Genomic DNA, 25,708 nt, shown 5'->3' with positions numbered 1-25,708 from the left:
GCCACACACTGCCTGCGGGACAGACCGCGAGGAGGACACCGGCCGCGACCAGTGTCAAGAGCCAGTCGCTGTCATCTTAACCGGCCTGACCGAGCCACATACACATAGAGCGGTAAGACTCAAAACATTGTGGGAATTTCTGGTCTCGCCGCTTTATATTTAAGCAGCTTTGGTGGAAGAAATAGGCGCGTCCTTGTGACAGTTTATTTAAACTATTGTCACTTGAAATGACAGTGAGCTAGTCTGCGAATAATCACCCGGTTCAAATCAGTAAAATAAAACTGAAACACGTTTAAAACAAGTTTATAGTGAGATATGCGGGATGTTATTGTCCTTAGGGAGCGGACAACGCTCGCGACAATAGTTGGCCAAATTCTTTATCACGTTCACTGTAAGTTACAGTCAGATCATGCGTTTATTTTATGTCAGCTATCCTGCTGTAAATACACTAACTTACATAGAACGTTAAATAAATCAAGTCATCTAAGTATAAAAGATCTGTGTAAAATAGAATATATAAAATAGTTTTTGATGGCGACTGCTGTCAACGATAAAAGGGTGTGTCTCTATCTGTCCTGAAAACAGTAGCACGTCAACGTTCCCTAACGTGTCGTTCGCACGAGCTCTGACCTGTCGACTCTCATTACTTTCTCTTTCAGTTTATGCGATAGATGCTCTCGTTGGGCTAAGTTACAGGTGTTTTGGCAAATAACACGGACATTTTTTTAACACGGATATAATACTTCGATTTTAGATTAAAAAGTATATGGATGTGTAAAGGAAGGAACGGTCACAACAATTAGCTAAGTTTTACAGTCATACAATTATCATACAAAATGACACTGCTGTCACTACTTGGCATGTCATGTCAATTACCTGGAGCTTCATGGTTTAGTATGGCATTTATTACATACATGATCATCTATAACTGTAGTGTGCTATAGCCTAGTTCATATGTTTTTTATATATTTTATAATATATAAATTGCACTAAACTGCAACTTAATCATTACAAATGTGTAATTACAAATATATTTATATACGTTACATACAATTCAATAGAAATTACTTTAAAGTATGTTTTAGTTTACATAAATGCTTGTCAGAACATTCAGCAGTACACTTTAACCATATTTCAAAGACAATATAATTATGAAATTACATATAAATATGTAAGTTCTACTTAAGTGGTTCAAAAAAGCACAATTTGTTCAACTAGTTGCATTTAATATGTGTAAAATATGCAATTAAGTGTCTGAAAACATCACATTCAGATCACACTCAAGTATATTCTTTTAAAGTGTATTATTTATGTAAAAAGTAGGCTACTCTTTTTGGAAGTATGCTAAATTATTCTTTTTTCACAAGGGTTTGAATCTGGTCTCTATGTAGCCTATACTTGCTGATTTAAACTGCTGGGGTTGGCTCTGACTCTTGCTTTCTTGAACATGAGAGAATAAACAGTGTGAATGTGATGATCCATTCATGCTGAGTAACTGTCTGGTTGTGACCGGCTAGTCCTGAATACAATGTGCAATGCTCAATTCATTAGTCACATCAGCAATACCTCCGTTTCCATGTAAGAATAAAATGACATGAAATGACAATAGAATGGCAATTGCATGATCTTGCTAGTCAATAGCCATTGGTTAGTTTGGACTAAAAAGATGGCGGTTCTTGATGCGGTTTACTCAAAAGAGTTTAACTGTCAGCGATCAGATGATGTCATTGTTTTCTAGTAGCTTTCTATGTGTTCAATCAATAACACTCTTCAGCATAGAGGAGATCAATGCAGGACCTAAAGCTTTAACTCATAAATCCATTAACAATCAAGTATGACCTCTGACCGGCTAGCCTTGTATGTTCTTCTAATGTGGCTTTTCAATGATCCATTGGTGTGAAATTGTTTTATTGTTATCAAATGTAAATGTGCAGTACACAACCATTCAAAAATGTGGGGTCAGTTCAGTACAATATATTTTTTGAAAGAAATTAATACTTTTATTAAGAAAGGATGCATTTAATTAATCAAAAGTGACTGCAAAGACGTTTCTATTGGTACAAACAATTTCTATTGCGAATAAATGCTGTTCTTTTGAGCTTCCTATTCATCAAATAATTTTGAAAAAAAAATATTATGGTTTTCATGAAAATAAGCAGCACAACTGTTTCAAGATTGATGGTAATAAGAAATGTTACTTGAGCAGCAAATGAGCATATTAAAATGATTTCTGCAGGATCATGTGACTGAAGACTGGAGTAATGATGCTGAAAATTCAGCTTTGCCATTACAGGAATAAATTATATTTTAAAATATATTAAAATAGAAAACAGTTTTAAATTGGCATAATATTTCTGTCATGTGTGTGATGGTAGCAGCGCACAAAGAAAACGAAAAGGATGTTAACAGCAGTAGTTATTAGACTATACAAAACTCAGGAAAACACTGGAATAATCACAGGAACAACATCACACAATACATAAACGAAAACCACAGGAGAAACTGAAACACGGCTTAAATACAAATGGAGCTAAATGAAACACAGGTGAAACTAATCAGTACCTAAAGCGTAATATCATACAGGTATAAATTCCTTTTTAGTTGATTATTAAATTGTTTAATTAAGGTTTATACATGTTAGTTTCAATGACAGAGTTCAAGATAAATCTTTTCATTACTACTGGAGCTGCCAGTTAGCTAAGTTTCAATTCTCAATGATTATTAAACAGCAAGCACAAACTACGGAAAAGCAGCAGCCCTTCCGGGCACACTCAGTGTCTGAATTCACTCACTCGTTGTCATTCACTCCTTCACGTGGAGTAATGTAGGGAATAGTGAATGAGGGTATAGGGTGCGATTTCAAACACAGCTAGAACTCAAACTAAGGCATAATCAGTAACTTAGGAAACAGAAAGGAATCACAGGAAGTAAACGGAAGGAGAACAGCAAATAAACAGTCCACAGAACAGAATAAACCCTAACAATTTCTCAACATGACTGTTTTAACTATGTTTTTTATCAAATAAATGCAGCATTGGTGCGCAAAAGAGGCTTCTTTAAAAAAAAAGACAACATTGGGAAGTCTTACAGACCCAAAAGTTTTGAATGCTGGGTTCAAGACCAAATCCAACACTTACTTTTGAATTTTTTTAAGATGGCGGATGAAGAACTGGTGAAAAAGATGGTACGGGCGGTTCTCCAGTCCAGTAAGAATGGCGTGTCACTGTCCGACCTGCAGGTTGAGTATAAAGACCTGACGGGTGAGCTCATACCGTATAAACAGATGGGATATGCCACACTGGATGCCCTCCTGCACAGCATGCCTTTGGTCGTGAAACTGGATAAAGGGCAGTGTGGAGAGGTAAGACTCTCACTTACCTTTTCAAATACACTAATTCAGCAGGTAAATGTGAATACTAAAATGTTAAATGGTTAAAAACCCATAGGTGGTGTGCCATGCTACCACGGGGAACGAGATGACCCACATTACTAAGTTTGCGGCCCGTCAGCGCACGGCAAAGAAGACCGGCCGACCTCAGATGGTGAACTGTCAAATGAGAGTCAAGCTTGCAGCTCCTCTTGTACTGAACGGTGAGACTCGCATCAGTTTTGTTTATTTCAGCGGTGGACCGACGCAACACTTCTTGTAATGTGATAGCCAGAAGACATCATAGATGATGTATGCTAAAGGTTTTACTTTAAAGTACATCATAAATCATTATGTTTTTGTACATTATGTTGAAGTACACTTATTTTGACTAAAGTACTTGATTATTACTGTAGTGTGTTATTCAAATACAAATTCAAATTCAGAAAACTTTATTATCTGTCAACCAGTGATAGAAATGTGTCTTAGGTTAAAAGGCTCACATATACACAATACAATCACACACAGCACAAAACACAATTAATACAAAGAAAATACCGCACAAATATGAAAATAAATATTTGAGATTCCATATTTGAAATATTTGATATAATAATTTGAAATGTGCTAAACTGCAATTCAATCATTACAAATGTGTAATTGCAAATGTATTTAAAATACATGACATACAAATTTCAATAGAAATCAAGTATATTCATTTTTTGTTTTGTTTATATTTTAGTTTACAATTGTGTTGCACAATTGCGACTGTAGACGCATCACTTCTTTTAATGTGTTATCCAGAAGACATGATATAGAGGACATCATCTAATGTCCTGTGCATCTTGTGTCTTTTTTGGTTGTGCATATGGCCTATTTAAACTCCTCTGAGGATGTGAGCACGGCTCTGGATGTACTAAGAATAAAGCTCTGCATTAGATCATTCAGATCTAACAACAGTTTGCAACTGTTCTGGGAACTGCAAATTCACAGTCAGCTCCGGCATTTTCAAACTCGCGCTGTCCCTTGATCAGTTGCTTGCCATGATACAGCAGAAAGCCGGCATCTGTATTGACCTAGCGAGAGAGAAAGCGGGAGAGAGAGGGAGGTCTGGAGACTGCGGTGTTGTGGAGAGGTATAACAGAGCCTGCGTGGCTGTTCAGGGGAGGACTGTCTGAAACGGGATTTCTTTTTTTCTTTCTTCCCTCATCTGTTATTTAATGACTCAACTTGCCGCTGCTCTGCCTGGTTCTCTCTTCTTAGCTCACTGTCCGCTGTCTTGTAGAAACTATCAGCCTGTGGAATCTCAGGAGGGCTGTAGACAGTGATAAAGGTGTTAAATTGCTGCCACCTCTCCATGCTAGGCCAGTTGGACGTCTCGCACTTTTAGAAAGCAGTCAGCTGGAAGGTATGATGTCATTCTGTTACAGTCAGGTTAGTGGTATGATGTCATGCTGAATGTGTATATGAGACAATATGGGTTTTAAATCATAGTCTCCGGTTGACTGATTATGTAAATGTACTGTTGTTGCATTCCATATGCTGTGTTTTCAAGAATGTATATAGAGGAGGGTAATATTTTTGTTTCATGTCCTAATTTCTAGTGATAATGCTGCTGTGCAGTGGGTTTCCAGAAACTTCATGGTTCTTTTGTTGGAGAATGTGCAGAGTAATACCTTAGATTATCGGATAAAGTGCACTGACTGTTGTGAAGCACACTGAGATATGTTTGCTCTTGCTTACAATGCTGTTTGATTAAAGGTATCAGCTAGATTTAAGCTCAACAAAGTGACATAGCTAATGTTTTTATAGTTGGTCTGATGACTTTTAAAGGGATATTTCACCCCAAAATTGAAAAATCTGTTATAGTTTAATCAAACAAAAATGAGAAATGGAGCACAAAAGGAGCAAAAGCACCATAAAAGTGGCTCATATGAGTAATATATTTGAAGCTATATTACAGTTTTTGTAAGAAACAGACAGATATCTAAGCTATAATTCACTGAAAATCTTGCCATTCACCTGACATAGGCCTAGCTCTCCTTGATGAGAGAAGCAGTAATATCTGATTCGTGAACAATTTATTCTTTTTAGTTCTTTGGATTTTTTTCAGTGAATCCATTGAACTGGTTCACTAAACCAGCATGAATTGGACTGATCTGGTCTCAGGTTACACTCCTATCACCCATTGGAGGAGAAGATTTTGCATCCAGTGTAAACACAGTGTGATATCCTGTAATAATACTGGTTTAATGGCAGTATGTTGACAGAAATTGTTATTACAAGCAAGAAAAGACACTAAGGAGACATACACTGTAAATGGGTCACAGGACACTCAAATTCTGTCATAATTCTGTCTTGTGGATGGGGCCTAATAGACCCAAAACTGTGTGTATTATTTTGAGCTATGATTATATTTTGTATAATGCTTTTTTGATTTAGATATTGTCTCATCTCCTTCATAGCAAAGCCAAGGACATCTCTGAGACAGCCCGATCTTCGAGGACGTGTGGGGCGAGGTGGAGGTCGTGGAGGGGGTCATGGAGACACTCGCACAGGAGGCATGAGGGACGCCCAGCTTGATGGGAAGGGCGGCAGACCCCACAACACCCCCCCAAACACACCCACAAGGAAACCCTCCCTTCCTTCAGAAAGGTGAAAGACTCAAAAGAAAAAAAAGCCTGTCAATTGGAGTTGATAGGTAAAATTTATATATATTTTAGCCAGATTAAGAGATGATTTAATAATTTCAAGTCATTAGAAAGACGAGGAAAAATCATATATTGAAAGATTCATGTACAGCTGATACTTTCTTACAAAAGAACATTATTTCAAGTAAGTGCTCCCATTGTGTGAGCAGCATTTTGCTGAGCAAGTAGCTGAGAATACAAATCAAGTCCTAATGAGTAAACAGAAATGCCAAGCTCTTTATTTCTTCACAGACTCTTAATTTTCCAGTTAAGCAACTGGATGTCTCTAGCCGTTGATGCTGTCTGATTTAATTGGCAGTAACAGAGCATTTCAGCATTTCAGTGTTGTCTGAACCCAGTGCTTGTTCAGCGATCGAATGGAGGGTGTTGTCTGTGGTGTGTGTGTGTGAGATCACTTCAGCCAAAAATCATTGAGAGCAAACAACTGACCTCACTCTTTAGAATTGTGTTCTGTATCGCTTACTGTGGCACACACACAATGGCTGTGAGGGTACAGACGAGGGTGGCAGAGTTAAGCGGTTGTACTGGGGTTTGTTAATCCTCCCTCCATTCTCTAACAGATTAGCCATTCTAAACCAGTCCACAATGAATCAGCACTTTCCCTTTGGTACAGAGTGAGGGGGATTTTGGTTCATCTGACACCTAGAATCATATGCAATAAGACCTCCGCACCCCTGCTTTATCACGCTGCAGCACTTTGCCAAAATGTCTGCTTTTCACCATTGTATTTGTTGTATATTGCTGGTGTCCGTTGAGTTTATGAAAACTGTTGTAGGCTATTGTGCTGTATTTAGCCGACCAATTCATTAACGATTAGGAGGATAACCAAGCAAAAATTAAGTATTAAGTATTAAGTAGTATTTGCTATAATAGTATTATTTCTGTAACATAATGCTATTTTGCATTATTTTCCTCTCATAGCTTTTAAAGGGATAGTTCACAAAAAACAACAAAAACATTTTCATGTCATTCCAAACCTTAGTGACTAAAGTTGTATATATGTAATATATGTATTTAGGGGTGGCGTTTAAGATAGTCTTGATATATCTTTAAGATAGCAAGTCTTGTACATCACCAGAGAGAAATTTGTCATTTCAGATTTATAAGATATTTCCATTAAACATTAAGAGGTATTTTATTTTTATTTTTATTAAACAGACAAGGATGAGTCAATCACAATAGCAAACAAAACAATGAGTAAAAAAAAAGATTTTTGTTAAATTTGCTGTTTCCATCCAATTGGCCCTTTACCGATAAAATGGTGTGCATAATGCCGTCATCCCTAAAAAAAAAAAAGCATTGTCGCATAAGTTTTGTTGTATCGCAAAAAAAAAATCGGCCCTCAAGTCATTTCCATACATAATTAAGCATATATCGCAATATATTGTATCTTTCGCATCGGAAATATTTAGTAAAATGCTGAGAGTAATGAGACAATTAAAATGCGCCAGTTTACCGCTTACTATTTTCACGAATAATAGGCCTATTACTAAATTAAAAAATATTAATCAGAAGATCACGGCGAAATGGGACAGCTTGTCTGTCAGGACTGCATGTCCTGCATGAAGCCCATGGGTTTGTACACAGGGCAGCTCATTTGTCCTCTATGTAAAATTTAAGATCCATAAAAAGATTGGTACAGTAAAACGTTCGGTCTAATAGCAACAATCTTGAACGTAAGCCTTGAATATGCAGTCAAGCCAGTCACATTTTGACGTGTCCGAGAACGCATGTATTCAAATCATTCAAGCCAAAAAAAGTAATTCGTTTAGGTTTCAGAGTTCCATAACTTTTTATTTGTGTAGGCCTATAATGTTATAGAGCTGCCGTCTTAACAATTCTAAAAATCGAATCGTTAAGAGCTTTTGGGATTCAACCCACTTTATTTTTCTTAAATTTGTTTGAGAAAATTATTTTATTAACAAGTGTCATGTTTGTAATTTTCATTTGTCAAGTAGCCAGATCTTGTCCATGAAATCGTGATGCAGATTTACAAGGCACTATATTTTCCTCATCCATTTTGAAACAAAACTTTATTATATATATGATTACATTTTATACATAAAATAATTTCTATTAACAATTGTCATGTTTTCATACTTTGTTATAAAGACTAACGGTACGTTCACACGGGGCGTCAGCGTCAACGCTTGACGGAAGGCGTGGCTGAAGTTTGGCACTGACGCCATGGTCATAGCAGCGTCAGCCAATGAAATTAGACAGGAACTCAACAACAAGCTTCATTGTCATTCAACATTGAACAGGATGAACGTGATGAACGTGATTGGCTGCCGCCTGGCTACTGTATTTGCATAGAGCGATCCTGATTGGCTGACGCTTCCGTCTGCGGCGCTTCACTGGCGTTGCTCGCGGCAGAAGTTGAAAAATTCTCAACTTCTGCCGCGAGCAACGCCAGTGAAGCGCCACCGACGGATCCACAATTCTTTTCGGCAACGCTTGACGTCACCCATTCAAAGTCAATGGGAAGCGTTGACGCTGACGCCCCGTGTGAACGTACCGTAATTATATCAATACTTGATCAAGCAATATTCAGAAATGGGTGTAGTTAGCTATTCTTTTTCTGATTAACTTTTTTTAGTTCAATAGTAATTAAATAATTGTTAAATTAATAAATTGTTAAATTGTTAATAATTAAAAACAATTTAATTATATGAATATAATAGATTTAATGCGCCTTTGAACAGAGAAACGGTGCTTCAACAGGAGCAACGCCGCGAACGCAGACGCTGTATAGGCAAATTATGTCATGTGACACCATATTTATTTGCGTTAAAGCCCTTTTTCTCAACAAAAAGTGTTTACAAACTAGTTTTTTGCGACATTTGAAGTATCTACATAGAATTTATACACTAAAGTTAAACGGAAAAAGATTGTTGGCATTTGCAAAAAATTATGTTTCAAATGACACAAAAACAGCACCATATATATATATATTTATATATATAGATATATATATATATATAGAGAGAGAGAGAGAGAGAGAGTTAGAAAGAGAGAGTTAATTAGAATTAATATAATTTTTTAGTGGCCTGAGTAAAAAATATGGACTGAGGTTCCTTCTTTTGGACCAAAATCAGAACTGGGTTATTTTTGTCCACCTATTTAGGTCTGAGTCTGGTTCTTGGCTGTTTTATAATATTGGATACACTCCATCAACAAATGAAATCTTGGGGGAAAGATACTAAAAGTCCGCTCACACCAAGAACGATAACTATAAAGAGAACCATAACGGTAACTATATAAGTGTCCACACCAGCGGACGCTATCCTTCAGTTTATTCTAAGCGTGCTCTGCAGTTTAGCTCTTTAAAGCAGGATGGACTCTGATTGGCTGTCAATATTTTTATTGTTCATCAACTGGAAAAAAATCTTTCAAAAAGTAATGCCAATGATATCGTTCCTCTCAGTTGTGGTGTGGACTCTGCTATTCTTTTATATTTTGAAAGATTTTTAGAACTATATCTTTATCGTTATAGTTATCGTCATTGGTGTGAACGGGCCTTAAGTTGTAATCTTGCAGTATACAAGTATTTAATCGTTATCGTATATAATCGTTCCAAAAGGGCATCTTTTATCAACAAATTTATATTTTACAGATATTACCTGTCCTATAATCTCTTGTTTTGTTTTTTTTCTAGATCAGACAAAAGGATGACCCTTCCCTCCAGATTTCAGAAAGAAGTCCATACCCATCTCTCCCGAAATCCACAGCAGAGCAATGGTGAGTATATGTTGGGTGGAAAAGTGTTAAATTTGCAGACCGCCTAAACATTCTTATCCACAAGAAGCTCCTTTAAAGGTTACAATTATACTGGAGTCCATAGCAACTTCCTCTCCAAGAAAACATTCCAGGCATGGGATATTCATTAAGGATGAAAGGAAAACAGTCATCTTCTGTCTCAAGCATGAAAAAACTCCTGCTGTTACACAGAGGGACATCGCAGGTCAACATGCATTTAGTTCTGAATTCTGATGTTGCTGTTAGTTATATCTTAAAGCGATAGTCCACCCAGAAAATTGTCAGTAATAGAAAGTCATATTTGTCTGAAAAAAATGACCTTTTTATGGGGGGGATTCACTGCAAATTCATTCAGCAATCAAAATATCAAGCATCTGTTTATAGTTTTAGTTTATGGTTTGCCAATTCAGAATTGTTACTAAGCTGCAACATTTATGTTGTTGATATTTCTAGCTTCTTCTAACCTGAATGAAAACACAACTCCAGCAAAACCCAGACTGCCTCATTCTGCGCCTTACAGTCCCAAGCTGGTGCAGTCCCGTCTTAAAGAGGTTCTTAACAAGCACAGCAATGGCCTCTGGGTATCCAAGCTGCCTCAGCTTTATCGAGAGCATTATAAACAAGATCTACCCAGCGAAGCCCTTAAAGATCTGGAAAATTGGACTCACATTTGTTCTGTAAGTTTTAAATATATCCTGATTAGCCCAAGTCTGTCTGATGCCTTTAGGGCACATTAGTAAGCATTATGTATTAATTGTGGAATTAAAGGGATCAAGTCATGAGAATCTGTTTATGAAACTGCAAAACATAAAATGTCCTCGCCAGACCAAAAAAGACCATGTATTAAAACTAAAGGCGTTTTCACACCTGACTCGTTTGGAGTGCTTGTTTCAGAACTTGGCATGTTTTCTCCCTTCCCTTCGGTTTGTTTAGGAATATTTAACGCGGCAATCGCACTTAAATCCGCACCAAAATAATCAGTCCAAGATCACCTGAACCGGAGCAGTTATCTTGCAGTGACATAGCAATCCAACTCAACAGACTAACCAAACAAGCTTTATGCATTTTGTAAAAAAGCTGGAGTGTCTAATTCTGTGGGTGAGCACATTACTTACTGTAGCACATTACTGCTTCATCTTAAAATGTCCAATACGGGTGAAGAATGCAAGAATGCTGTCCCAACAAAGCATAATTTCTGCTCTAACTGATAAATGATATATGATCTAAATATTAGAGTGGGAATCAAGGCTTATTTACATTTATACTGTATATGTGTAAATGTATTGACAGCTAGTCTGAGCTAATATGTCAGTCCATCTTGGACAGTCTGGGACAATTTTGCCTACATGTGACATGCATAAACACATTTTGAGACACTCTGAAATGTTGCCTTTAACATAACATGTAAACCGAATAAAGGAGACAGTGCACAGCAAACTATCTAACGTTACAGGTCTGAAAACGTCCCAAGACTCAAAAACATCATTTTGAAATCAGAAATCCAAACCCAGTAATCCAAATCCCACATTTCCTTGTTCTGTTGTTGATCCTGGCTGTGATTAGCACTTGCAACTCTACACATTTTGGGTCAGAGAGAGAATGGAAAAAGGTCAGGAAAAATAAATTGACTATTTTGGCTCAAAAAGCTCAACTAACATTATAATAGAAATATTATAATAAATTAGCTCTGTGTAGTTAGTCCTCGGAATAATAATGCTGTCTTTTTGTTTGGTTTACAGGTTGAGAAACCAAGCAGCAGCAAACCTCAAGAGTTGCTTCTGTACCCTGCTAAAGAAACTAGCCAGATTACACCACATAGTGCTACTACACCCTCCACACATGACAAATCCCCATCTCATCACAAAAAACCTCAGATTCAAAGACCATCTTCCACCGCCAAATCAAGCTCTCCGGCGTCCCCCAAGGCTCTATCCGCGGACCTCAAGCAGAAGCTTGGAGAGCTGCTCTTGAAATACAGCAGTGGTCTGTGGGCCCACGCTCTGCCTAAACTATATCAGGACACATATAAATGTAAGCTACCAGAGTTTGTGCTGGACCACCTCACCCTGCTTTCAGATATATGCACGATTGACTACCCCATGCCAGACAACCCCAAAAGAGCAATTCTGTATGCAAAAGTAGTGGAGGATGAGAACCGTAACCAGTCGGGATTGTCTGGCTCAGAGACGAAAGAGACAACAGAGCTCCGTTTGAGCAGCCAGACTGTTCCCCCTCTTGTCATCCCTAGAGAGGAGTACCCTTCTGTCCTGGTGGTTGAAGCAAGTGACACAAACAACGTCATTCTTAGGTGCGTTTTAAGGTCACAATCCTTAAACAGTTCATGAGAGTTGTGACCCTTGTCATGCCTTGATAAACCGTATATAGAATTAGAAAACAGATGCCATTGTTACAAATTTAGCATTTTGGCAGTAAACAGAGTGCCACAGTTTGGTTCCCTCAAGAAAAAAAAAAAACTTTTCTGCTTCAAATCAAATTGGTAATAATGTTTCGATTAATCTCAGAAGAGGCTGGATTGGATCAGAGCTTAAAATTTTTGGAAAACCTGGGGAGAAAAAAAATATGTTAGGGAACTGTAAAAGTTGGCGGCCACTGTTGTAAAGTGTGTGTGTGTGTGTGTGTGTGTGTGTGTGTGTGTGCGTTTATATGTAGGTACATAGGTGAAGGTTACTCCAAGGCGCAGGAGAAGTTAGAAGATGAAATGAGAGAGTTCTATGGGCAGGACAACAGCAAGATGGTTCTGACCTCACCATTACCAGGTCAGCTGACTGCTGCACGTGCTGAGGAAGAGGAGGAGATCATCCGGGCACAAGTGTGTGAGGTCATAGCCGACAAGGTCAAGGTACGTTATTAAAGATCACAAATTAGTATTGTGATCTATAGGCTATAGAAATTTGTGTAATATCTTTGTCATAAATAAGGTAATACTCTGTTAATAATTATTACTGCACTTGTATGTTGATGTTTAAACAGGTGTACTACGTGGATCATGGCTTTTCCGAAGTCATCAGCAAAAGCAAACTATTTGAGTTACATGAAAAGTTTTATAGATTGCCTTTCCAAGCCACCAAATGTAAACTGGCAGGTAAGATTTGCATTCAGAACTCCCTGTGACAAAATAGTTTCACATTTGATGTCAAATGTTGGCGTTATATTAATGTTTCAGGCCTGGAGTCATTCAGTCATGAGCAGGCCGTACTGAAGAGGTTTGAGTCCATGGCCACTGGCAAGATCTTATTGGCTGAGATATTAGAGCACGAGGAAGTGCCTCTGGTGGTGCTGTATGACACATCACAAGACGATGATATCAACATCAATGCTGCCTGTATGAAAGCTCTGCAAGACAGATCCTTTGAGAGTCCCTTAAAGGTAACCAAAAATAGAAGTGTGATATTACAATCAATGAAACCCTCTTATCCAAAATATACTTTGCTGGCATGTACAAAAAGCTTGAAAATATTGTCATACAGTACTTATACTACTATAGTACTTATACCAATTATATCAGCACTTTTGGAAAGACATTTGGCCAGTCAAATTTGAGGACTGGATCTGCTGTATAATCAATACACTACCAATTCAGAAATTTGGGGTTAGTAAGATTTGTTAATGTTTTTGAAAGAAGCCTCTTATGCTCACCGAGGCTGCATTTATTTGATCAAAACAGTAATATTGTGAAATATTATTAAAATTGTATACATTTAAAATAAAATGTATTCCTGTGATACATTTACATTTATGTATTTAGCAGACAATTTTAACCAAAGCTATTCCAAATATTTCAAAGCAATTCATCAAAGAGCCAACAATAATAGTAGTACACAATGCCTGGTTTATTAGACAACTAGATTGGGAAGCAAACTAGAGAATGCAGAAAAGAGAAATTGTGTGTGTGTGTGTAAGCTGAATTTTCAGCATCCTTACTCCAGTCTTCAGTGTCACATGATCCTTCAGAAATCATTCTAATATTCTGATTTAGTGCTCAAGAATCAGTTATTATTATTTATCTATGTTGAAAACATTTGTGCTACTTACAATTTTGTGAAAACCGTGATCTTTTTTTTTTTTTTTTTTACATTCTACTTTTGTAACATTACAAATGTCTATCCTGTCACTTTTGATCAATTGAATGCAACTTTTCAGTATTCAGTATTCATTCATATTTATTAGTATTCATTTATTTTATAATCGAAAAATTGTAAGTTATATTTTTGAGCTTTTAACATATAAATAACATATACCGGTATTCGTATTCTGTCGTAGGTGAACAGTGCCTATATGAATGTGAGTGTGACCAGCGTTTGTTCAGACGGGACGATCTACTGTCAGGTGCCCTCCAGAGGCCTGACTAAACTCAATGAAATTCTGGAGAAGACTGAAAACTACTTCCATTCCCAGGTAACACAATTGCAACAAGCATAATCTCCATATGTGTAGCTTCAAATATGTTGCTAGGGACTTCTTCATAGGAGGCCAAAATAGACAGATTGGGATTATGGGATTAGCAGGCGTCAAGTACATAATCCCTAGTAAATAGTTACAGTACCTGCTGGCACAGATTGTGTGATGGAACACATAACAATGTATATATCAAATTGTTTTAAATAGTAATTGTTCATTGTTTACTGCAGTATATTGCATATCAGCACACTGTAGAGCAGTGCGATGCCCATTTTTACGACATGTATCCTCCTGTTGTATGGCAGACAGGATATGCTCACGTATCTTTTTCCCTATGAAAGGTCACATCAGAGTCACTGGTTTCACGACCTTTCTGTGGCAAGAACTGTTTGGCTCGATTTAAAGGCAAATGGTCCCGAGTGGAGGTGAGTCTGCTGTCAATTCCAGAGTGAAGAATATATATATATATATATATATTTTTTTTTTTAACAGGCCCAGAGTTTAAAACATTTACTTAAACTAGTTAATGGCTACTGCAATTCTGTAAGTAAATTTCACTGTAAATGGAATTGTTCCCTCATGCATCAGGAATGCCGCTTTCACATTGTGTCGGAATTACTGACATTGTGAGATGACAATTCAGAGATTTAGCTGACTTTAATTTTTTTATTTGTATGTTGCCACTCATAATGCCAAAATGGTTCTGTGTGTAGCTTTGTTGGTAATGACATCAAAATGCTGCATTAGTGCATGAATGATAATTTATCATTGATAATTAAACAACATTGATCAACATTGATAATAATAAGAAATGTCCGAATCAGCATATTAGAATGATTTCTGAAGGATCATGTGACGCTGAAGTTACTGGAGTAATGATGCCGAAAATTGTAAAAAATATTTCACAAAACTGTTCAAATAGAAAGCAGTTATTTTAAACGAACTATTTCACAATATTACTTATTTACTGTAGTTTTTATCAAATAAATGCAGCCTTGATGAACATAGGAGACTTATTTTAAAAACATAAAGAATCTTACTGACCCCTAAACTTTTGGGCAGTTCTGTATACTATAGTATACTATAAAAATGACAAATCAAACATAAAAATAGCAAACTGCTAATCTTTTAATTATCGAAGCCACTATAATTTTGTTAGTTGCATGATGGCGTAATGGTCAAGCAAGAGAAGTTCATAAAATTATGAGTTTCCTACTTGTAATTATGAGTTTGACAAAGACAGTGATCTCAGTTTGACAAAGACAGTGATCTCCTGATTATAGTAATTCCAACATATTGTGAATGTGAGCGCAGCTCAAATTTATATTCACTAAATCATTGTCTGGTTCCTCTATTGAAAATTATAATTATTGTTGAAATATTCTGAGCTGATCTCTTTAAACTTCTTCCTGATAACTGTGTCCACTGTGGTTTTGTCCTAGATAACTAACCTGCACGGCAGCCGGGTGCTGGACATCTTGTTTGTGGATGTAGGCGTCCAAGCCTCGGTAGAGGTCATTGAGTTGAGAGAGATCCCCCCTTCTTTACTGCGTGACCTCATATCCACCCCGACCCAGGTCAGACAACCGCTAATGACGACAAAGAGAAGTTAACAAGTGTAGTGGTTTGTGCCTGCAGTTTTGGGTTATTTTTAGTTACATTTGAATTAAGTGCCTGAAGGAGAGTAGCTTGTTTGTAAACAGTCATTTTGTATTTTAAAAGGATATTTGACCTCAAAATGTCATCATTTACTAGGGGTTGCACGACTACTGATTTCTGCTAGTCGATTTCTTATCAAAACAATACTCGAGTTACTCGACTACTCATCGTTTATGCTACTGTAAATGAAAAGACATGAAATAGCTAGATCTTATCAATAAACATTTATTAATTCAAAGCCTAATGCAACAATTACATAAGTAAACTCTCAAAACATTAAAGTTATGACATTTCATTTTTAAATTTTCATGTAACAGTCTAAAGCCAAATAAATAGCCGTTCTTGCCTTTCATTTCGGACGTCTGCTTCTAGGGGCCGTTCACATATTGCGTCTTTTCCGCGCTCAAGGTCGTTATTTCAAATGTAGGCGCGCGGCGAGCGCGCTCATAATGAAAGCAACGGACGTGGTGCGCTAGTTTTTCCAGGCGGGTTTTTTCTTCTCATCTCCAGAAATATATCTAGTAGTAAAGCTAATGCAAGGGCTAGAAATAAATTAATCCTTTGCTGAATGATACTTCGTCGTCATCATGGAGAGCGCAGTTTGGTTGCATGGCAACGACAGACGCCACGGGAGCGCAAGCGTTTGTAGGAGACAGCGGCACGACCGGGCGCGCTTTCCACACGTTTTTAGAAGCAATATGTGAACGGCCTCTTGCAGAGTTGGCCAATTACAATATTTTTGTCATCCTTGATGAAATACTTCCACACATCTGACGCGTGGTTTCTGTTGGTGACGTTCGCCATTTTTAATTCATTTATGGTTAATGGACGCTCGAGTAGTCGATTGTTTCCGACAGCGTCGACTAGTGGTTGAAGTAACTTAGTCGATCTATCGACTACTCGACTAGTCTATGCAAGCCCTATCATTTACACACTCATTTACTCGTGTCGTTCCGAAATATGACTTTAAAGGGATACTCCACTTTTTTCGGAAATATGCTCATTTTACATCTCCCCCAGAGTTAAACAGTTGAGTTTTACCGTTTTAGAATCCATTCAGCCGAACTCCGGGTCTGGCGGTACCACTTTTAGCATAGCTTAGCACAGATCATTGATTCTGATGAGTCCAGTAGCATTTCTTTCAAAATGACCAAAGAGTTTCAATATTTTTCCTATTTAAAACTTGACTCTTCTGTAGTTAAACCGTGTACTGAGATCGACGGAAAATGAAAAGTTGCGATTTTCTAAGCCTATATGACTAGGAACTACTCTCATTCCAGCGTAATAATCAAGGAACTGTGCGGCTGTACCATGAGTGCAGCAGGCGTAATGATATGACGCAGCGCCTGAAAATAGGTCTAATTATTAGGTTAGACAAACTTAGTCCCGGTCACGTTGGAAGAAGTTACCGAGCTGGGGACTATTTTCAGGCGCTGCGTCATATCATTACGCCTGCTGCACTCATGGTACAGCCACACAGTTCCTTGATTATTACGCTGGAATGAGAGTAGTTCCTAGTCATATAGGCTTAGAAAATCGCAACTTTTCATTTTCCGTCGATCTCAGTACACGGTTTAACTACAGAAGAGTCAAGTTTTAAATAGGAAAAATATTGAAACTCTTTGGTCATTTTGAAAGAAATGCTACTGGACTCATCAGAGTCAATGATCTGTGCTAAGCTATGCTAAAAGTGGTACCGTCAGACCCGGAGTTCGGCTGAATGGATTCTAAAACGGTAAAACTCAACTGTTTAACTCTGGGGGAGATGTAAAATTAGCTTATTTCCGAAAAAAGTGGAGTATCCCTTTAAGTTCGGCAGAATGTCCAGACTGCTTTTTTCTCATATTATACACGGCTGTCCATGAACAGCGTTCACTTTCATTGTATGAAAAAATAGCAGCATAGACATTTTTCTATAAGTATGAATAAAACTGGTTTGGAGCGAAATGAGGGTGAGTAAAAGATGACAGAGTTGTAATTTGTGAGTGAACTTATAGTTTAATTGTTAGGTCATTAATATGTGAGCTTGTTTGTCTGCCTTTCCCTATGTTTGTCCCTCTGCAGGCGCTGAAGTGTTGTTTGGCAGATCTGCCTGTGGGTGGAGGCTCATGGACTCCTGATGCTGTGCAGTGGCTGAGAGACACGGTTCTCCACTGCAGTGACTGCAGTTTGAAGGCCAGTTAAATACTAATGCTGCTCTGTTTTCACATTTACATTTCATCTCACTTTATTTGCACTTAAGATACAAGCATAAAATTGAGGCAAATTCCAGTAAAGGTAAAATGTGTTAAAAAAAGGCGTCAAGCTGCTTTTACAAAGTACTTTCCCAAAAAACAAAATATACAAGATGTATAGCAATTATAGAAAACACAAATCTATGTACAATACTGTATATATATATATATATATACACATATATATAGCTTTAATACATTTGTTTTATTTTAGTTTTATTTCATTTTAGTACTTGAACTTAAACATATTTATTTCAGGTAGTTCCCATGGCAACATTTCAAATTTTAAGTTTTTAATTTTTAAAATCTCCCTGTGGTGAAAATCCAGCTTTTAATGTTGTTTATATGTCTATGAGGTGTTTTTAAAATGGTTTAAGACAAACCATGTGCAAATTCATCAGTCAGCACCATTTAGGGTTGCCAACCGTTCCGTATAATACGGAATCGTCCCGTATTTGACACATAAAAGTCTTTTTCCGTATTGAACTGATACGGAACGCACTTCGTTCCATATTTTTGAGAATCAATTCAGTGCAAATCCATGACAGACACATGTCAGACTATGAACGAAGACATTTGTAGCCTATGATAAGAAAAAAAAAAACCCAGACGGTGCGGTAGATATAAATTTCTCCCCCTGTTTGTCTATGATCAGCGTAGCGTTTTTAACATCTTGGAACATCATCAGAGAATGCCCTTTTAATTGGTTGTTTCAGTCATTGTGAGTCACGTACCGTTGCAACGATGACGACAAGTGACAACAGCGGGAAATGTAAAAATGACTACCTCCGAGCAGCTGGCGAAAAAGAAAAGAGCACAGAAATATACATACAGGTGTTGTATTGCTTGAATGCAGTATTTGACTGCAATATTTTATATTTTCTTTATTAGCTGTTTTTTTTTATGTATTATTGTTTTGCACTGGAAAGAAAGTTAACTAATGGAAGTATAATTATAGAAAGATATTTGCACTACACTTCCTTAAAATGTTGTCTAATTAAATTAGAAAATAACAAAATTTGCACTGGAAAGAACATTCGAGAAGTCTAATTCTATTGAATAAGTTCGCACAAGGCTACAGAAAACTGTTGTTTATTTTTCTTCAAATGCAGTCTAAGCCGATGAGTTTTGAATGATATATTTTATATTTGTTTAAGTTAAAAATAAAACGTATTATAAACTAAACAAATCCATGGTTCATTGTTGGCAAAATGACCATGATAGCCTTTATATTTCACATGTGGTTCAGTCTTGTATATTGATTAGGCCTACTTTGCTATTCTATAAATATATAGGCCTAATAAGTTGTATTATAGGCTAATATGTTATAATGTATGAAATATATTTATCTAAATGTATCAATTAGTCTCCACAATATTCACCAGAAGTCATCAAGTCATCATTTCAGGGGTTATTTTCTTCCGTGGGGGCATGTCATATTGATGATCAAAGATTAGTTTTAAAGGATACAATTATTGACTACAGGGGACTTTAAGTATCTAATATTTCTATTTTATTTCTATTCCAGCTTTATTTTAATTACATAAAAAAATATTTGTAATGGTTTTAGTTAACAATAACAACACTGACTTGAAGAGAAGAGATATGTAAGTGGGTTACTGCATTCATGACGCATGGAAGCAGAACTTTTTCCTCAGAATCGGACTTTATAACAATTGTGATATCTCACAAACATCTACAAATATCTCGCTTTTCTGACTTTATAACTCGCAATTGCGAGAAAAAAAAATATATTTGTGAGAATAAAAGTCGCAATTACCTTTTTTATTTTTTATTCAGTGGCGGAAACAAGCAGCTCATGAATCAGGAACCTTGACTAAATGTAGGATTAGCAGTTTGAAGATGATGGTTTGTCGTGTTTAGGACTGTATAATATATCTTGCCGCTCAAAGTAATGTGCTTTGCTGCAATGACACTTAAAAAACAGCAGAAAAAAAGCACTAAAAACACTTAATGCTTTTTTTTCTAGATCACTAAAGTGGATGAGAACAAACGTCTCGCTCATGTTTATCTTTTCACCAGCAAGAACTTCATTGACACAAGCTGCAGTTTAAACCAACAGCTGGCCGACTCTGATCTGTGGAACCACCAGAAGGATGTTTTCTTAAGCAGCCGTGGGCCTTCAAAAGCCCTCAACGCCCCGACAATCCATGCCACCATCCAGGCCTCCAGCCTCAGCACTGATAAAGCCTCACACACACCCAAGAAGATGCCATCACCGCTGGGGAGCCAGGGCACACCTCCAGGCTCTCCGCCTAAACAGCTGGCTCTTCCACCACTGCTGGAGTTGCCTGAGATTGGGCAGAATATTGACGTGTTTGTTTCAGTGGCGTGCCATCCTGGCCACTTTGTGCTACAGCCATGGCAGGATATGTACAAACTGGTGGTTTTGATGGGGGAGATGATCCTGCATTATAATAAGATGGAGGAGAAACCGTTTAAAGTGGAGAAGAACCAGGTTTGCGCTGCCAAGGTGGAAAACAAGTAAGTGTCTGCATTTGTGTGCATGTCTAGGTCAGGGGTGTCCGGTCCTGATGGGCAACTTTCCTGTAGAGTTCCTACATGCCTAAAAGTGATCCGGGTTGAAGTGTATTTAAAGTCGGCATGAAACGGAAATGTAAAACGGCTTCACGAACAAGAAAAAAATGTAGGGCAGGATTTTATTTTGTCCATCGGGAATTGATTGGATTTTTGGACCATTGTGATTTGCTATTGCTGTGATGTCATGTGAGTGACAGTTTGTTCCGCCCTCACGGCAGTAGTAAAACACATCATCAGAGTAGAGAAGTCGTTGCAAGAGGGAGGGGAAGTTATTTTGCTTAACGATTACTAGGGCACATGAATAAAAATAAAAAAAAGAATGATGTGCATTTATAATAAATTCTGCAATATTACATAAAAACATAAGAACTGTCAGTTTTGATTTCATGGTGACTTTAATTTGAGCTAGAGCTAAACTGTCCTAGGCTGGGCACCCCTGGTCTAGGTAGACTACCAGCATACAGTCTGATGAGGTCATGTGACCACTCATCCTCTGTTTCATTCTGCAGCTGGTACCGTGTATTGGTGAAAGGAGTTCTGACCAACGGTCTGGTCTCAGTGTTTCAGCTGGACTATGGCAAACACGAGCTGGTGAGCGGGACCCAGCTCCGGCCCCTCACCCAGGAGTTCTGCCAGCTCCCCTTCCAGGCCATCACTGCTCAGCTGGCTGGTACACTTCATTTCCTGTCACTTCATTTCTCTTTCATTTACTGAAAAGGCTGTTTTAGCTCTCAAAAACCCAACTATCCATTATCCATTCAGAAGAGACTTTTTTTCCATGATCCCATGCAGTTCCTGTAAATGTTCCTTCAACAATATTCAATAAGCTCTAATGATGAGAAAAGGCTGTGTGTGTGTGTATATACTCGTACTTGTTAAAATGCTCCAATAACAACAACCGATACCCCGCAGCATGTGTATAGTGTTTGTGTTTAGACAAAGAAACACAGGCAACAGAGAGTATAATGGGGATAAAAGAGAAGACTGTCTATAAAGTAAATGTATCTTATTAGTGGAATAATAAACAAAATATAGTAACGCCTATATAGCTGTGGAGCTGCTAAGCGAAAAACTTGCAGTGGATTGAATGCGCAGCGGCACAGACGTTGAGTGAATCCCTTTTCCACAGACATCAGTGGAAAGTTTGTAGTTCGGTCGGATATGTAAATGGCAAAGAAAGTAAAACGATGCATGTATTACTAATGTTAACTGAAGAGAGAGAGAGAGAGAGAGAGAGAGGGCACTTCTGTTGAATGCTCTTGATTGCTGATCGTTCACTCAGCACCTCACTTGGATTAAAACTAAATCGTATATGTAAGTAAAACATGAACTGTTACGTGATTTATGTATAACGAGCGGTTCCCTACATTATAACAGGATGTTTGCAGGTCAAGAAGTTTCATGAACGCAAACATCCAAAGCGCACGCCCTGAAAGCTGCCTCAGACAGCGCGCAAATTAAATTATCTTTCGCATCTTGGGCTTGAACGGACAAATTCACACAAAATTATGTTAAACGTCCATCTTGGCGAGTATCCCGGTAAACGTAGTCGGTTATATAACGTAAACAAAGAAAGTGCATGTACAGTTGGGCAGGCTATATTGGATCCGTGCATTCAGTCTTAAAGGGACAGCAGCCTAATAAACCTGCTGCTACTGTTAATCAAAGTACTCACTGCTTTTGACTGAATGACTTTTGTAACTTTATAAAGATTAATCGATATTTAATGTATACAGTATTATTTCACATTTGATTACTTTATTCAAATTTCTGTACCTGAAAACTACTGTTAGACCTACCTGAAAAAGCCCCAAAACACTGTTTATTTCATTTGTAATAACTGAATATAATTAATTTGCCCTTCTATTGTATTTATTTGTGCTATTTGAAATTTGATTATTTGTTCTTATTTTATTACTGACTGCTTGTCTATTAATTAGTATTATTATTGTCTATTAATAGTATCAAAATTGTAATAGAGAATTGTGATGTTTCAACTAGAGTATATAAATATAATTTAAAAAAAGTTAATTTTCAAAAGTGTAATCAAGCTAGTGAAATAAAAGACACCTGGCAAGATAAAAGGAGCCAATGGAGAACAACACTAGAAGGAGAAAGGGAATTGCTTTTGTTGAGAGTTGACTGAGTATAAATGTATCTTTTCCAAATTCAGGCCACTTACCAAAGCACTTAATAGACCGTGTGCCGTTTGGACTATCCCTCCCAAGTCCCTGACTCATATAAGAGCTCACATCAGAACTGCTCCTTGTTTTCATGCATGCACTTTGAGAAATTCAACTATGACTTTTTACATTCTGTTATGAAACAAAACCAGAGTGCAGTAGATCTAAAAGTGTGTCTGATCTTTCCAGGTGTGAAACCCAGGCAGTGGTCTGAAGAAGCCTCCATTGTGTTCAGGAACCATGTTGAGAAGAAGCCCCTGGTAGCCCAGCTGGAATCGGTGCAGGAGGCGTCACAGCCCTGGGACCGTAAGGTGGTGATCTTCTTGGTGGACACTTCGCAAGAAGAACGGGACATTTGGCTGCATGACATCATGGCTGAACTCACTGATGAAATGACCAAGACAGAGTAGAAACTCTGGTCAAACTTTAGAGTGTTCTTGAAAGGTTCTTGTAAGGTTGTTCATTAGTATGCTATAAATTAAAGGTTTATTTTTCCAAATGTGACTTGGACGCAGATCTGCGCGAGCAAATGTGAATCATAGAGTTGAAAGGTTAAACTTTTAGACAGAAGTATTGCAATTTATAGCAACTTAAATGTTAAACTAGCAGGCTAGCAGCACCTTTTCATGCTCTTCGCTAGCGGTGTTAACTCTTGGTGAGAGAGTAGGTAATGCACTCCATAGGCTATTGCCTTTAACACAAAACAGCTGTGGAGATCCATCGTCAGTGAATTCATGCTTTCATCTTCTATGGGACCTAAAGTTAAATCATGATCACAGCTGTACCAAACCCTGATGCGATCAATCATTTTCCATAATGTATTTGAGAACTGTGTGAATACATTATGTAAGTTTGACTGTCCAGATGATGTGCTATGTGGAGGCATGCTTCATGCTTTTAAGTATAGCATGTTACAAAGCTGCCAGATTACTACTTTATGGTCCAAAAGAGACTAACAACGCACACAGTGCTCTAACTTGCACAAAGCTGATAGTGTCATTTCAAAAACTGTTTACATGAAGACGATATTTGGAGTCTAGATAGTGTAAAAGGCAAGAGGAACGGCACAAGCCGTCCACGCTCTAGACGTACGTGTTTGAGCTCTGGTTTTAGCGTTATTTATTTAGCTTTTATTTTATTTGTGTCTTACTAATAGTATAGTGAAGGCGTGGACTGTTTGGGGTTTGCTACAATGTGACCATCCAATGTATTTAAGGTATTTTAATAGTAATGGCATAGTGTTATTACCTGAATATGAGTTAGACTTGAAAGCTAAACCATTGTTGGCATGTAGAATTTCACCTGTTTTAACTACAGATGCAGATAAAAGTGGAAAAATCACTGGTTGTAGCCCTATATTTAAATTTAATAGATTTTCTTTACCTGAAAAGTCCACATGAAATCAAAATTTAACCAATTTTCTTTATTAATATACCTTTTTGGTCTTATTGTGAATATAAAAAAAATGTCTTTGGAATCTTTAATCAAAATTAAATGGCTTGTTCTTTCAGCTGATGTTTGGGGTGGGCGATATGGCAAATAGCCTATATATATATATATAAAATATATATTTTTCAGGCAGGATGACGATCTTATCAAGATTCTTTTTCATGTTGGTTTTAAGACTGTTTTGCAAGTTACTGAACAGTACAGCCAAACTAATTTCCCTATTTAATTTTTTTTTGCCTTACAAGGTAGTCAAGTCACAGACTATTTATTCCAAAGTAAGGGTGGGCGATACGGCCAAAATATGATTTCACTTTATTTTATTGTATCTTTGTTATTAAAAATAAGAATAAATATGCAAATTACAAATAATAGGACAAATACAAATATAAGATACAAATGAAATAAACAGTACTTTAATTTTTTACAGCTACCGTAGGTGTATTTGACAATTTCAAGAAATTGAATAAACAAATATAAAAATAAAACACTACATAGACTTCACTGTATGATTGAAATATACACTGATTCCTATTAAAGCTGCTAAAGTTATTCAGTCAAGAGCAGTGAGTGATTTTCTCGTTGTCTTTTGTTGTTTGATTAACATGAATGACACAGGTGACAGCAGGTTTATTAGGCTGAATACATTCTATATACTGACACGCATCCGAACTTTTTACATTCACTTAAGATAATAAACGACTGTTTATGTTTGCCTTGTATAGTTTAATTCTGAAACTTCATGTCAGATGTCAGAATTCTGATTTTTTTTTCTCGCAATTGCGACTTTATATCACGCAATTCTGACTTTATAACACGCAATTGCGAGTTTATATCACGCAATTCTGACTTTATAACACGCAATTGCGAGTTTATATCTCGCAATTCTGACTTTATAACACGCAATTGCGAGTTTATATCACGCAATTCTGACTTTATAACACGCAATTGCGAGTTTATATCTCGCAATTCTGACTTTATAACACGCAATTGCGAGTTTATATCACGCAATTCTGACTTTATAACACGCAATTGCGAGTTTATATCTCGCAATTCTGACATCTTTTCTCCGAATTGTGAGATAAGTCAGAATTGTGAGATATAAAGTCCAATTCTACGGGAAAAAAAGACAGACTTTTTTTATTTATTTTTTTACTCAGAATAGTTTATATCTCACAATTCTGACTTTATAACACGCAATTGCGACTTTATATCGTGCAATTCTGACTTTATATCTCGCAATTGCGACTTTATATCGTGCAATTCTGACTTTATATCTCGCAATTGCGACTTTATTTGTCAGAATTGCGACTTTATTTCTCACAATTCTGACTTCATATCTCGTAATTGTGAGAAAAAAAGTCACAA

At 37.2% G+C, this 25,708-nt stretch overlaps 1 protein-coding gene across 3 annotated transcripts; it reads left to right on the top strand.

Moving 5' to 3' along the window:
• On the top strand, nt 1-24,403 carry tdrd7b (tudor domain containing 7 b). Of its 3 annotated transcripts, XM_084403682.1 has the most exons (17): nt 1-112; nt 3,155-3,361; nt 3,447-3,591; nt 5,833-6,022; nt 9,737-9,819; nt 10,291-10,514; nt 11,577-12,145; nt 12,508-12,697; nt 12,829-12,940; nt 13,022-13,224; nt 14,119-14,253; nt 14,598-14,681; nt 15,699-15,833; nt 17,980-18,090; nt 20,140-20,654; nt 21,221-21,381; nt 23,084-24,403. In XM_084403682.1, the coding sequence occupies exons 2-17, from the start codon at nt 3,155-3,157 to the stop codon at nt 23,302-23,304; spliced, it is 3,285 nt and encodes a 1,094-aa protein (XP_084259808.1). In that variant the 5' UTR covers nt 1-112; the 3' UTR covers nt 23,305-24,403. The 3 variants fall into 3 exon arrangements, with proteins under 3 accessions (XP_084259808.1, XP_084259806.1, XP_084259807.1); XM_084403680.1 differs by lacking the exons at nt 1-112; nt 3,155-3,361; nt 3,447-3,591 and adding an exon at nt 4,505-4,775; XM_084403681.1 differs by lacking the exons at nt 1-112; nt 3,155-3,361; nt 3,447-3,591 and adding an exon at nt 4,682-4,801.
• The last annotated feature ends 1,305 nt before the right edge of the window (nt 24,404-25,708 follow it).

The sequence above is a fragment of the Rutilus rutilus genome (genome assembly GCF_951802725.1).
Source record: "Rutilus rutilus genome assembly, chromosome: 3".
Classification (NCBI taxonomy): domain Eukaryota; kingdom Metazoa; phylum Chordata; class Actinopteri; order Cypriniformes; family Leuciscidae; genus Rutilus; species Rutilus rutilus.
Note: the sequence above shows the minus strand (reverse complement) of the source record. Positions and strands in the feature narration are given on the sequence as shown.